The sequence below is a fragment of the Crinia signifera genome, chromosome 3 (assembly GCF_055691185.1).
Source record: "Crinia signifera chromosome 3, ASM5569118v1, whole genome shotgun sequence".
NCBI classification, from domain to species: domain Eukaryota; kingdom Metazoa; phylum Chordata; class Amphibia; order Anura; family Myobatrachidae; genus Crinia; species Crinia signifera.
The window spans coordinates 99869987-99884718 of NC_139219.1; the positions used below are offsets into that span (position 1 = coordinate 99869987).

The following is a 14732-nucleotide window of genomic DNA, read 5'->3' on the forward strand; positions in this document are numbered from 1 at the left end:
CCTCCCATCTAATGATCATCGATTGTCCTTTGCTTTCCTCTCTGTGCCCAACATTTCTCATTAAACATTGCTTGTCAGCAGTATAACTCAGAAGCTTGCACAGTACAAAAATCATCTGCTCAACTGCACAAAGGGATACAGTAGATTGATCCACAGTAATTAGGAAAGACATTAAATAGGTCGACCACTATTGGACAACAGGCAATAGGTTAAAAAAAAAGGTTGACAGACTTTTGGTCGACAATGAGAAAAGGTTGACACAAGTAAAAGGTAATTACTGTCAACCTAATGATCCACACCTCTGCACGGACACTGACATTGTCTTTACCTCTAAATTAGGGCTGCAGGAAGTAGACTGGGTTATGTCCTTCCACATAGCCCTTTTCCGCTGTGCAGTGCTCTTGTGGTGACTTTTCCCCAGTAACCGGTCAAACACGGGTATGATAGCCCGGACAAGCGCAGCATTTTCCTCGTAGGAGAATCTGACCTTTCAGCCACTTTTTGTGCGGCCAGCTTCTACCTCCTCCTCATTTTCTACTCCAGCCATGTACCCCTCCTCCTCCATGCCAGTGTCTTCCTCCTCCTCACTCCATCTTCCTCCACCTCTGACATGTGGCCCTCCTGCAGCTGCTCTGGGGTATGGAATAGGTCCTGGGTATAGGATGGGGATGCCAGCGGATCCTCAACCTCCTCCTGCTGGGGCTGGTCCGCCAGGGCCTGGTCTGGGGCTGGCCTTGCTGTAGCCATGCTGCCTGCCACACTGCTGCCACTCCCTGTAATGGACCTCAGCAGTCCTCTGCTGCCTCTCCAACTTGGCTGGCTGCTGCCACTGCTCACTCTGCCACTGCTCACTCTGCCACTCCTCACTCTGCCACTCCTCACTCTGCCACGAACACCTCTTCCTCTGCTCACACTGCCACTGTCTCCATGCTCCTTACTTCCAATCAAAGAGTGAAATGGCGCCAGTGCCCCTTTATATAGGGGGGGGGGTGATGCATAATGGAGGGGACAGAGGTGGGCCAATAGGTTAGGGGGTTCTTAGTCATGCGGAGACAGTTTTGTAAATCGCACTCCGGTTGGTCCAAAACTCACACATGACCGGCGGAAGAAATCACACTTTTTTGTGTCATAAATTCGCACCACTTCGCCGCAAATCGCACTACATCGCACTTTTCAGCCTCCAAATCGCATCCCATTAAATATGCGATTTATTACCAAAAAATGCGAATTAAAAAAGTGCGAATATCGGCGATGTGGTGCGAGATAAAAAAATGCGCATTTATCTCATCCCATAGAATGTCACCCAATATGTTCTAAACTTAGTTTAAAAAAACTATTTCTGATCAGTTTTTGGGGACATAATTATCCAGGAAGTGATTAATGACCAATGTCATTTTAATGCTGATTCCATTTGTCCAAAAGACTAATTATTACATTCTGTGGACCAGACGTTAAACTACACTTCCCAAAGAGTGAACAACGCTAATGAGTTTGTAAAAATTTATATATTCCAGTTTACTAAGAGAGTTGTTGCAGCTGTAACGCTTAGTAATATGGTGTCTACCCAAAGAACATAAATTAAGACATTTCGCAAGATGACAGGCTGTTTAAATTAGTGAATGCAAGAAAAATAACAATTCCAGGAAGGTAATAATGAGCAGATGCAAATGTGCACTTTATTGTTTGTAATTAAACTCTTAAACTTAAATTATTTCAACATTTTAGCTATTGAAATTAAAACAATAGAACAGTAAAAAGTTAAAATTATAATGGTGTAGACCGACATTAAATACCAGTAAATAACAGTGTAACATACACAGAGCATAGGGATAAACAAATAAAACTGTAATAATGCCAATATAAAATTCAGTCTCTGATTGTTCCTTTATATAACAAAATTATACATATTCCTCAATCACATGGATATATGAACTGAGAGACAATAATAAGGCAATACGTCTCAAACATAACTGGATTGGAAAGTTTATACAGGTTGAGTATCCCAAATATCTGTTATCCAAATTATTCCAAAAACCATACTTTCCAGAAAGTGAGAAAAAAAAAGTTTTTTTGCTAAAAGCACTAAATATGTGCAAGACAATGATTGCTTGGCATTAAAAGTCAGTACCTTAAGGTGCGTACACACGGGGGCGATTTTGTACAATATTGTGGGAAATATGGTCGCTAAGCTACCATATTGCCCACGATGGGAGTGTGCACCGGCGATATATCGCCGGGTGCGCGCTCCCGTTTTTACCCCTGTAGTGATCGCTGGCCGCAGGAACATGCTCCTGCGACCAGCTGATTACCATTGCCGGGCTCCCCCGGCAGTTTCTTTTTCATCAGCGACCATCTCTGGTCACTGATGAAAAGGAGAAACTGAGCAATATATTACTCAGCCATATATTGCTCAGCCATATATTGCTCAGCCATATATGGCTGAGCAATATATCTCCCCCATGTGTACGGGGCTTTAGATAGCATGCAAACATTGTTTCATGTTTTGAAACCTTGTTTTATTCACAAATAAAATATATTTGTATGTATTTCATGTGATGTGCTTACACAACATAAATGCAAGATACCTCAAGATCACTGAAATATAAAAATATTCTGAAATACGGAATAATCCGTTATCCACAATTCTTCTGGCCCCGAGCATTTTGGATAAGAGATACTCAACCTGTTTTAAAGAACTATCACTATAACATACAGCATAGATACTGCCTCAGTTATACCAATCTGAGGCAGTATTTGTTTGATGATACAGAAAATGCACCTTCAAATAAATGTTAAGCTACAGTTATAATCAGGGTTGCAGGAAAGGCATTCTGTAGGTCAATATTTTTGTGTATAAGTGTAAAAGTTGGTGCAGTTATCTGGAATTCTCAAATAAATACCATAGGAAAAACCATAGTAATTAGGTTGACCGTTAAAAGGTCGACGTGCCAAAGGTCGACAGTTAACAAGGTCGACATGCTTTTGGTCACCGCGAGCAAAAGTTTGACAATGGAAAAGGTTGTCACAGAAAACGGTCGACATCCATTTTTGCTTATTTTTTGGTACTGTATATGTAAAAAAAAATTGGCATGGACACATTGCGCTCAGCAAACTATTATGTTCTCCCTGTATGCTCACTGGGATTAAAAAAGTATGACCATGTCAACCTTTTTCCATTTCATAGTAACATAGTAGTTTAGCTTGAAAGAAGACCATCAAGTCCATCAAGTTCAACCTTTTATAGGACCCCTTAGAGGGTCTCTAGATGTTAAATCCCCTTTTGCATATTTTACTTCGATTCCACTTTGGGCTCAATTATGTTTATTGGTCATACCCCCGGATGTTTTTATCCATTAAATGCTTGTCACCCCTTAATTTAAATGTATTTATTGTGTCTGCCGACACCACTTCTTATACCCCTTTTTATACAGGCTAGTATCTTGTTGGCCTTACTGGTTGCTACATGACACTGAGCACTGCACCCCAGTTTGTTGCCCTCCTAATCTACTACCTCTCTTCTTGATCCTATACCTGCATAAGTCATTAAAACTATATCTCCTGTGCTTTTCCCAACCTTAACTAAAGTTTGCAATCTCGCTCTTGCTACTGGTACTTTTCCATCTCTGTTCAAACAAGCAGTGATTACTCCCATTCTGAAAAAAACACAATTCTGAGCCCAACTTTCTCTCTAACTATCATCATATCTCTCAGCTCCCATGCCTCTCCAAGCTAGAGAGACTTGTCTACTCTCGCCTCACACACTTTCTTAACTCTCACAGTCTGTTAGACCCACTTCAGTCAGTTTTTCGTTCCCAACACTCCACTGAGACAGCACTGACTAAAGTGGTGAATGATCTGGTAATTGCTAAGTCTAAAGGCCATTATTCACTACTTATTCTTATAGATCTTTCTGCTGCATTTGACACTGTTGATCACACTCTTCTCATACAAACACTGCACTCCCTAGGTCTTAATGATACAGCCCTTTCTTGGTTCTCACCTTACCTATCTGATTGTTCTTTCAGTGTTCGCTTCTCTGACTCTACCTCCTCTTCACTACCTCTGTCAGTCGGAATTGAGCAAGGGTCCTCTGCTGTTCTCGATCTATACCTCCTCTCTTGGCAAACTAATCAGCTCTTTCAGATTTCAGTATCACTTGTATGTGGAAGATACTCAAATCTATCTATCAACCCCAGAGTCACCTGTGGTTTTTTGACAAGTCTCTGAATGTCTCTCTGCCATCTCATCTTGGATGTCTTCTCGCCACCTCAAACTCAATATTTCCAAAACGGAATTACTTATATTCCCACCAGAAAAGAACAGTTACCATCCTGATATCTTTATAGCTGTTGACAACTTGACAATCTACCCTACCCAACAAACTTATTTCCTAGGGGTCATCCTTGACTCTAAACTGTCTTTTGTTCCCACATTCAATCTGTCGCAAAATCATCTTACATGCATCTAAAAAACATATCCAAAATACGACCCTACAGAATCTCACAAAAGACACTACCAAATCTATTATCCATGCATGCATTATATCCCGTATCAAAGGCTTTTACAGAGTCCAGGTAGATCACCTCTACAGCATACCCCATATCTAGGTTCTCGTTGACTTCATGTAAAAACGTATTAGAGTAGTTTGGCAAGAACGATTTTTTACAAACTCATGCTAGTTTCTACTGATTATGCAATACCCCTCTAAATAATTTAGGATACCATCCCTTAAAATTCCCTCAAATTATTTTCATCTTTTTCCTTTTTTGAATATTGGTACTATTTCTGCTATTCTCCTGTTTATTTGCACCATACCAAATTAAAATTATTTATCAAAAATGTAATACATAGGATTTGCTAAGTCCTCCCTCAGTTCCATTAGAACCCTGGGATGAATCCCATCTGGTACTGGTGATTTATTTGTTTTGAGTTTGCATAGCCTCTTGTGGATCACCTCTGTAGTGAAATCTAGTTCTAGAGAGCACCTCCCATATGTGGTGCCTGTAGATTCACTGCCTACTCCTACCTAGTAAAGACAGAAGAAAAAATGTATTTAATAGTTCAGCTTTATTATCCTCAGTAATGCTATTTCCATTAAGGTTGGTTAAGGGGCCTATGGTATGTTCTTTTTTCCTAATCTTAAATTTATGTATTTAAATTTTTTGGGGGATTTTTTTTGCTTTCAGAGGCTATTAGCTTTTAATTTACCCTTTTAGCTTCTTTAATTTCCCTTTTACAAACTTTAATTCTTTGTACTTAGTAAAAGCCTCCTCGTCCCTGTCAGCCTTATATGCTCTCCTTTTATTGTTCATTGCTTCCCAAACATTCATTTTATTTATTATTTATTTATTAACAGTTTCTTATATAGTGCATACATATTCCGCAGCGCTTTACAGAGTACAGTTGAACATTCACATCAGTCCCTGCCCCAGTGGAGCTTACAATCTATATTCCCTACCACATGTACATGCACACACATTCATTCTAGTGTTAATTTAGTTGGGAACCAATTAACATTTTTGTTCAACCATGATGGGTTTGTTCTGTTGATATTTCTTATTATTCTTATTTGTTAATGTATCCAGCAACTTTTTGAAAGTTTTCCTCCTTAAATAGAGTATCCCACTTTAATTCTTTTAAAGAGACCCTAAACAATTAAAAATGAGCTTTTGTAAAATGAAGTATTTTATATGGTCCCTTATATTATTGTTTACAGAAGCTAATTTCCAGGAAAACTCTATTGTGGTCATGGTTTCCCAGATGTTCAATTACTTTGGTGTTGGATACTAAATCCACATTATGTGTTAGTACTAAGGGGCCGATTTAAACCTGATCGTTCAGGTCCGAATTCGGCCCCGTCGCCGGTGGTCGGGTTTTGTGCATGTGCATGTGCATGCAGCATGCACCAATATGTGCAAACCACCTGAGCAAACGCCTTTGGTGAGTTTCACAATCGATGGGGCGTTTGCTCCAGTATGGGAGGGAAGGGGGCAGAAGCAGGGGGAATACCCTGCGTTTTATGTGTGCGTCAATGCCTGCGTGTGGTGGGGGTAGCTGCCCCTGCCCCAAATTCGTCCATCTCCAGCCAGGATAAAAGTGAGTGGATGTGTAGGCATACACATCCACTTGTATGCTAATGCAGGGATTTGTATGGAGGCTGTTCGGTGCTTGCTAGGCTGCGAATAAATGCAGTCTAGCCAATAGGTCTGAATCACCCTTAAGTCCAATATTGCCCCATTACGAGTAGGTGTTTCTATTGATTGTGTAATATACTGGTCCTTCAGTAAGTTTAGAAATCCCCCACTTTTTTAGATGTTGACCTGTTGGTTGTGTTGACATTTTGAACATGTCGACCTAACAAATGTCGACTTTTTCATGTGACGCCCTTTAGCATGTTGACCAATATTGGTCGACCTATTGACTGTCGAGCTTTATACTGTATCACTGATGATATTTACACTTTGACCATAAATAATTTGATTTGGACCACTAACCCGAAGGCACCCTTAGGCCGGTTTCACACATTCCGGCTCCTGCCGGACGGTGAAATCCCGCAGGGCCAGGGAGCCGTGCCGCACACATTAGTTGTGAATGGACACTATTGTGTCCATTCACACGGGACGGCCACAGCCCGGCCGCACGGTTGCAGCCGGATCCCGCCACTGGAAGGGACGGCTGCCGGGCTGTGGCCATCCCCTCCATGATAAACTAGTGTGTGCGGCACGGCTCCCTGGCCGTGCGGGATTTCACCGTCCGGCAGGAGCCAGAGTGTGTGAAACCAGCCTTACAACAGCTTTACAGCATCCCGGTTACCTAGGCACACAGTTTGGGAACCACTTTACTACAGTATATGAATATGTACAATAGTTTCTTATGTACCATGCTAATTAATGTTTGCATTCAATATAATGGAAGGTCTTTCTTTGTTCTGATTGTCTGCTATATTTATAAGTAGCATAGCACAGGCTTTGTTGGGTTTATATGGAAAATGCCATTCTGTCTCACTAAGTACAATATAAACATATTAACACAAAGATAAATGAGATTGATACCTGTAAAAACAGCTGGCTCCCCATTTAATGTGGAACTGAATACCAATAAGGACTTGTCAGATAATCCACATGCGAGCTTCATGCCATCTCCTAGGTAAAATATAAGAAACAAAATTTAAAAGTGTGTTCCGCTACAATACACCAATATAATAAATCTGTACATCACGGTAACTGTCCCGGATCTATTTTACTGATTCAGATATTTAGAAGCTTATCATCTTTGTTTCTGTCCACAGAAAATACTTTTGATTTTACTAGCACCAGTACGAATGTCAGTTTGAATTTATATTTATAAGATATTTTAGCAACTCTGCTCTAAGATCAATTAATATGGTCTATTAAGGTTGAATGGATTCCATTACATCACATAGAGCATTTTGGGACAAGAAGTTGATATCTGTATAACATATGGGCATACTTTACAACTTGGTTACAAGAAAGTCAAGACATGAGAGGAACAGGATGTCAAGATATACACGGTTAATATATAATACGGATATTGAGGACATGTTCCATTTTTTCTGTCCTCGGATAAACCCTCTGTAACCAATGCATTCTTAATTACAGGATTATGCCATACAAAAAGACTGGAGTAAATTGCCACTTTACAACACAGTGGTTGCTTGTTTAAATATCTGACGTGCATTGACTGAAAATAAAGTGAAAGACAAGGATGTAGCACAAATATGGAAGGTTTAATCAAGAAATGTTATCATACTTAAGCCACAGAATTAAAGAAAAAGGAACAGAAAACATGGGGCTTTGGTTAAATGGTTGCTGACTTGGCTTCAAACTGTGGAAGGACCTTAAACATATTAGTAAACATTTATTTGTTTGTTTATGCAGTCACATAGGGCAGTATTCAATGAAAATATTCTCCGTGCACGGCGAGCATTTTTTTTTGCTCGCCGTGCACTCTCCGTGTTCCGGAGGGCTCGCTGCCACTCCTGCTCCCACTATTCAACGTTTTTAAGACTCGCCGCCACTCGCGGCGAGTCTTAACCCCTGCAGCGGACGAGCGTCCGCGGCAGGGAGCTGTCAGGGAGCCGGGGGACGTAGCAGCCAAGAGAGATTAAAGTCTCTCTTGGCTGCTGCAGGGGATATGGGGTGGGGAGCAGGGCTCCCCTGGACCCAGGCAGCACAGGCCGCCCCCCCTATAGCCAGCGGGGGACCCAGTATTCACTGTACCCGAACGTGCTTCGGGTGCAGTGAATATATGAATATCTAATGAGCGGCTCGAGCGCTCCGGCCCCCTGCTGGCTGCACTGTGTAAAAAAAAAAAAAAAATGTAAAAAAATATTTTTTTAAAAATTAAATATATATTCATGTGCTATAGGCACATGAATAAAAATAACATGGCCCTTCACAGAAAAAAAAACCTGATTTTTTGACACCAAAATTAAAAAAAACACCCTTTTAGTTTAAAAGTTCACATTCCTGCTCTCCATCAAAAGATGGAGAATTTCTACACGGAGAGAGACGGCGAGAATCACTTAGAAAGACGGAGAATATTTCACATTGAATAGGGTGGCTCGCCTTTGGAGAAAAAAAACCTCTCTCCACCGTGTGAAAAGCACAAACTCTCCAGAAATCACAGCGAATTTTTCTCATTGAATACTGCCCATAGTCTATTTGGTAAATGAGGTCAGACACCACAATTAAATTACAATAAATACAGTTTCATGACGTTTATAAGTTAGAATTTTTTTCTCAGAACATATTTCAGCTAAAAAAAAAAAATAAGAAAATGGTGTCCTACAAAACCCGAGAAAACTATAAATACCCAATAGAAGAATATACTAGAATAAAATCAACTTTATTGGCCATGTGTGCTTGCGCACACTAGGAATTTTTTGTGGATATACAGTGCAGCATCAAGCAGGGATGAAGGGGGGGCATTACATACATTACATTGAGACGTTACATGGGGGAACACATACCCACCAAGCAGCACAGCGCCTAGGCAGCGATCAGCGGCGCCACTGGTCGCTTCAGCAGCCAGGTAGGTGACAATATAAGCAGGGACAGTATACTGGCACACAGAGAACATATGCCTGCCAGGCTGCACAGCGCCTAGGCAGCCATCAGCGGCGCCACTGGTCGCTGCAGCAGCCTGGAAGGTAACAGTATGAGAAGAGAAATTGCAGTTATAGCAGAGACAGTACTGTTATCACACAGGGGACAATGGACAAGAGGTTACATATGGCTGAGTGCACAGATCCGAGGCAGCCATTTGCGGTAGTGGTGGCGGTGGAGGAGGAGAGGGGGGGAGAGTCAGTGAGGCCTGGGGAGAGTCAGTGAGGCCTGGGGCTGGAGTTGGGCCCTCCCTGGGCTGAGTTCCATGCTGCTGCCCCGATAGTCTTTTCGAACCTGCTGGTAGCTGCTGGTGACACATCCAGGGGCAGAGGTCTCATCTCCTAGGTGAGGCAGGGGGCCGGGGTGTGGGCCTGCAGGGAAGGGAGCATATGCAGGGAAGGGAGCATATGCCGGTGTCTCCCGGAGCAGAGGCCTCCTCTCCTACCGGCCTGCGAGGGGGTGAGCAAGAGAGCCTGGGGCCATGAATTGGCGCTGCTGGTGTCCTAAGCCAGATCCTCCTCACCTAACAGTAGGTCGTGGTCCACTGGCCGGTGCTGCTTGATGGATGAGGTGTGGGGCCTCTGCTAGGCCCGGACTGCCGCTGCCCAGGGGGATCCCGGTCCGCTGCCTGCTCGCAGCTAGCCCGTCTTGTGCGGTAGGGGGGAGGGGGGCGCCGGGGGTGGGAGCTCCGAGGAATGGAGCGGGAGTGTGCGACCAACCCCGAACCCAGCAGCCTCCGGCTGCCCCATCAGTCTGGAGGACGGAGCTAGCGTGCTCTGCCTCCAGCTTCCTCGCCGCCTCCGACCGTCTCCTCCATTCGCGCTCCCGTCCGTCCCCCTCCGCCTCCTCCGCCACTCTTCTCCGGGGGCCGAGGATGGGGGAACTCCTTGGGTGGGAAAAGGGAGCTCTGTGTCAGTGCGACCATCCTCGGCCCCCACCGGATGTAGTGGTGGGGATTTAAAATATCTGTCATGTAATGCACTATATTGCCCTACTAAGTCAGAAGTCTAAATATTGAGGAGAATGATCATTTCCATGCACTGGGGTCTTTTTGGTGAAAATGGTGGAGAAAAGTTGGTTGTAGCATATTTTTCAATTATTCACTGAGATAATACAACTGCCAGGCTTGGAAAAGTTGGGTATGGAGACTATTCTGTTCCATTTATTGTGAGATTAGAGAACTGAAAACAGGGAGGAACAGCAACTGCTCCGTACAGAGGTAGTGGGATTGTGATATGATGATGCAATACCATTAAAGGAAGGGACCAGAGAAACCCATATTTTGGAGCATGCAAAACAAAGAAGACCAGGTGAACCATTTAAAGGCCATTTTGGCATAAAATAACACCACCAGAGCAGAGGTCTTACATGTGTTGATAGCATGGATTAGATCAATAACTTTCCTTGTGTTATCGGACACTTGGTGGTCCAATAAGAACTCTATCAGGTCTGGGTGAACCGGGCCATGAACAACGTCAGGCAGCATGTTCACTCTATGCCTTTGTTTCTAAGACCTTTTTTTTCCACCTAGTGCAGTTATAGAAGTGGGGTCTATTTAATGAGAATTGACAGAATAGTCCGTATTCACTAAGAGGTTTATTTACTAAGATGGGCGTTCTATTGATGATGGGATATTGCCCATAGCAAACAATCAGATTTGACTTCTTATTTATTTACCACCTTGTAGAACAGGCATGGCCAAACTATGGTCATCCAGCTGTTTTAAAACTACAAGTCCCACAATGCCTTGCCACACTTATGCTATTAGGCAGTGCTAAAACTATGGCAATGCATGCTGGGATGTGTAGTTTCACAATAGCTGGAGGGCCACATGTCTGTTCTAGAAGATACTAGATAGAATCTGATGGGCTACCCATAGCAACATTGCATCTTCAATAGAACTCCCATCTTAGTAAATAAACTCCTAAGACAGCAAAGTTATCTGGTAGAGGAATTACAAAATGTACTGGTTTGCTAGACCTATGTGGAAAATGGATGTGCATGACCAAACTGACTTGTAGGCTCACACATGTACAGGGCACTAGAAGACTGACTAAAAGATTATCTTGAAATAATAAATATCATCTTATATCTAAAAGCCATTGGTCTGTTTGTCTGTCCAGTTATGCATTCGGGCACCCCTATACCGATCGGGATGAAACCAACGTGAGATGGTCCAGTTGGATCCTGCCCAAGTTTTAGGGGGGTTGGGGTCCTGATCAGACCTCCCCTTGTTGTACGCTAGGCAGATCTTTGACATGAGGAGCCTATTGTGGCCATTCCAGATTTGGAACTTTAATGAACTGTAACAACTGACAGAAATAACCATAATTCAATTACTAACTGACTGAAATGGGCCCTCCTACCTCCATGTCGGTTTGTATCTACCCAGTTTGTTTAATCACTGTTGTTTCCAATTGTAAAGTGCAACGGAATATGCTGTGCTATATAAGAAACTGTAAATAAATAAAACCGTAACTAAAATAACTGACACAAGTGGTGGTGGGAAGACAAAAAATATTGTGTACACAAAAGCCTTGGAATAGAAACATTGATAAGAGAAAGAAAATTTTCAACCCATCTTGCAATGAAAAAGTGATTAGAAAACTTAACATAAAGAAAAGCTGGGAATCAGGGGTACTGGTAACACCCCAAAAAGGACATCAGGTAGCCACCTTATGGGTGTGTTAGAAGAGATACTATGCAACTAATTTTTTTTAAATATGTTAAGAGTAACAACTCATTGATCACTTACTAACTGGAAAATGGGTACTTGTTTCCTAGCACGGCGCCCCCGAAGTGCATCTTATACAATTGATGCATGCGATGCGATTCAATTTTTACATTTACGTTGACAATGGGGGTGCATTTAACATTGTAAGCACCCATCAGGGTGCTTGTACAATTAAAAACCGCATCGCATGCCATTTGCTGGCATGCAATGCTATGCGATATTTCATAGTACAAGCACTCCTGTTAATTTAACGGGAATATTACATCGCATCACACACCAATAAGTACGTTATGCGATTGGCGCCGTGCTAGGAAACAAGTATCGGAAAATGTTTCAGCTAGTTAAATATAAAAGAAGATTAAACCTCTGAAAATTATCTAAAAAGAATGTTTTATGATTAATACTTAGTACTTATTTTTCTGGTTTTCTTTTTGTGCACTCCCATTTCATTCTGTTTGTATACCTGTCATTTATAGTGATAGGTTGCTATTGAGATATGCAAAATCAAACTGCCAATGGTAAGGACATATGAAGACAACACCACTCACCTTTAATTCTGGATCTTGTTTAGATCAAGATAATAAAATTAATTAAATGTTTTGTTTTCAATTCCGCCGCCGCTAGTCGCATGGCACCTGCAGCTCAGTGCTTTCCGGACACTGACCAGCCCGCTGTTGCATGACCACATTCGGGTGCTCAGTGCAGCCCGGACCACGCCGGGGCCCGCCCCTGCACATAGGTGTGTACCAATGGTGCTTCACCAGTGGCACATACCCAAAACATTATGGGTGCTAAAAAGCACCCGCAATGTGCTGCTGATGGGTCCGATCCGATATATTGAACCTGCAGCAGGTTCAATCTGTAAGGTCCGACCCGATGCGCACGGGACCGAATGGGATGTCAAACACATCCGATTTGGGCTGATTTCTCGGCGCGATCCATCGGGATTGGATGAAATCGGCCCAAATCAGATAAGTGTATGGGCACCTTAAGAGTGTTTCAAAAAAAGAGACCTGCCCTAAGTAGTTATTTGAAAATACTTACTTAAAGTCAGGAACAGCATGTAATTCATATTTATAAAAGTATAATATTTCATGTACTTGCTTTTATTAAGCGCTACAAGGGATCCGCAGCATCCAGTTACAAAATTTATAAACAGGTAAACGAAAACAAGATAACAGTGATTTATGCCCTGTACACATGGTGCAATTAGGGTTATGTTTCAATAGGATTTTGACTATATAGTCAAAATCGAATAAACATCGAACGGTTTTGATGCCGTGAGCGGCATCGAAGTCTAATAGAAAATTAGACTGTGCAAGCAAGACAGTACAGATCTGTACTATATAGTCAGAATTGAATGTGTACTATGCGCCGTGTGTATGGTGATTTACAGTTCAAGACAGTATAGGACAAGGACAGGGTATACAAACAGACAATACTAAAATAAATAATAGGGTGGCATAAAACCGAGGGATTAGATGCCATTGAAGTACAGTATGATGGTTCAGGTAAAAGAAGGAAACGCACATAAGGTAAAAGTACTTAACTTTTTTGTGTAAAATAATACTTTGATGGCTGTAAATAATATCCCTACCCAAAAATTATGTAAAAAAACAGTAGATGATTATTCAAGTAATAGCGTAGCACTAATAGTGCTTGGCACTAATACCTGGACAAACAAATACAAAATGTGATTCCTTGGAATTATGTAGCATTTTTAAGGCTCTTATGAAATACTAAAAGGGGATAACAGTAGTTGGAGCTGGAGCACCCTTTATCACACACAACAAGTTTGAAATAGCTAAACCTTGTTAATAAATGGACCGCCTTGTTTGTACTTGCTCGCGGTATGTGAGTTATCTGTGCAACAAAACCTTTATAAGCAATGCACAGACTATTTATAAGATAGAACTATTAGTTCTGCAAAGCATCTACTGCTCAAATACGTTTAACTAGCCTGCCAAAATGATGGCTACCAGGGCCAGATTAGAAGGTGAGCGGTCGCTACTCACAGAGTAGTTAGTTGCCAGGTTTCCAAAACTCCTGCTGCTGGGAGATGGGGTGAATCACTGAGCTTAATTTGATGCTCTGTGTCTCCAACAGAAGACATACCTGAGTAATGAATGCCACAGACAGATGTTGGTTTGTTAGACAGTGCTATCTGTTTTTGCAGACAGCCGGGTGCTGGGGAATTCAGAGGATATTCTTTTCTTACTCCACTAAAAAAAAAACATAAAAAGAATACTGAATATAGTTTAGATGATACATCACATACACTACAGTTCAAAAGTTTTTGGTCCAACACAATTCGGTCACTAGTCTCTATTGAGGACAAGCGCCTTCTGACATTTTCAGAACTATGAATTTTGCTATGATTGGCCCATACCCCTTATCATATATACAAACACAGAATATTAATCATATTCTTTCACATTTCTCTGACATTGATTGGAATAATACAATGGACACACTTCTGTCTTACCCTGTTCCTATGGCTAAAGCCATCTCCATACATTATAATTTTCTGAGGAAAATACTGGATTATTCTAAATTGAAGGGTGGCATGTCCAATTGGTTGTTGCGTTTTCCAGCCCTATCCATGTCAGATTTGGACAGAGCCCTTAGATTTTCTTGTGGTGCCTTGTCCTCTGAATTATTTCTTAGTGCAAATAAGTTTTATTGGTTTTAAATACAACAGGTACATAAACAACCTATGGTATCAGTGTCGTAAGGTATAAAGGGGTGGGGTGTAAAATCTGAATTATTTCTTAATACATTTCACTATGCTTACCTATCACCTCTCAAACTTTTCCAAATGGGGATGTCAATATCCCACATATGCACAAAGTGTCATCAGTCTGAAGCGG

At 41.8% G+C, this 14732-nt stretch overlaps 1 protein-coding gene across 4 annotated transcripts in view; it reads right to left on the reverse strand.

Annotated features, from left to right (window-relative positions):
* Positions 1-14732, reverse strand: part of WDR27 (WD repeat domain 27) — a 323892-nt gene that overhangs the window by 218258 nt on the left and 90902 nt on the right. For all 4 annotated transcript variants that reach the window (XR_014471639.1, XM_083176279.1, XM_083176277.1 and 1 more), the window contains 2 exons: positions 13978-14084; positions 7053-7142 (listed from right to left, as the gene is read on the reverse strand). Coding sequence is in view for 3 of the 4 variants with exons in the window: in XM_083176279.1 (XP_083032405.1) it covers positions 7053-7142; positions 13978-14084 (197 nt within the window). In the remaining variant the exon portion in view is untranslated. The remainder of the gene's footprint in view (positions 1-7052; positions 7143-13977; positions 14085-14732) is intronic.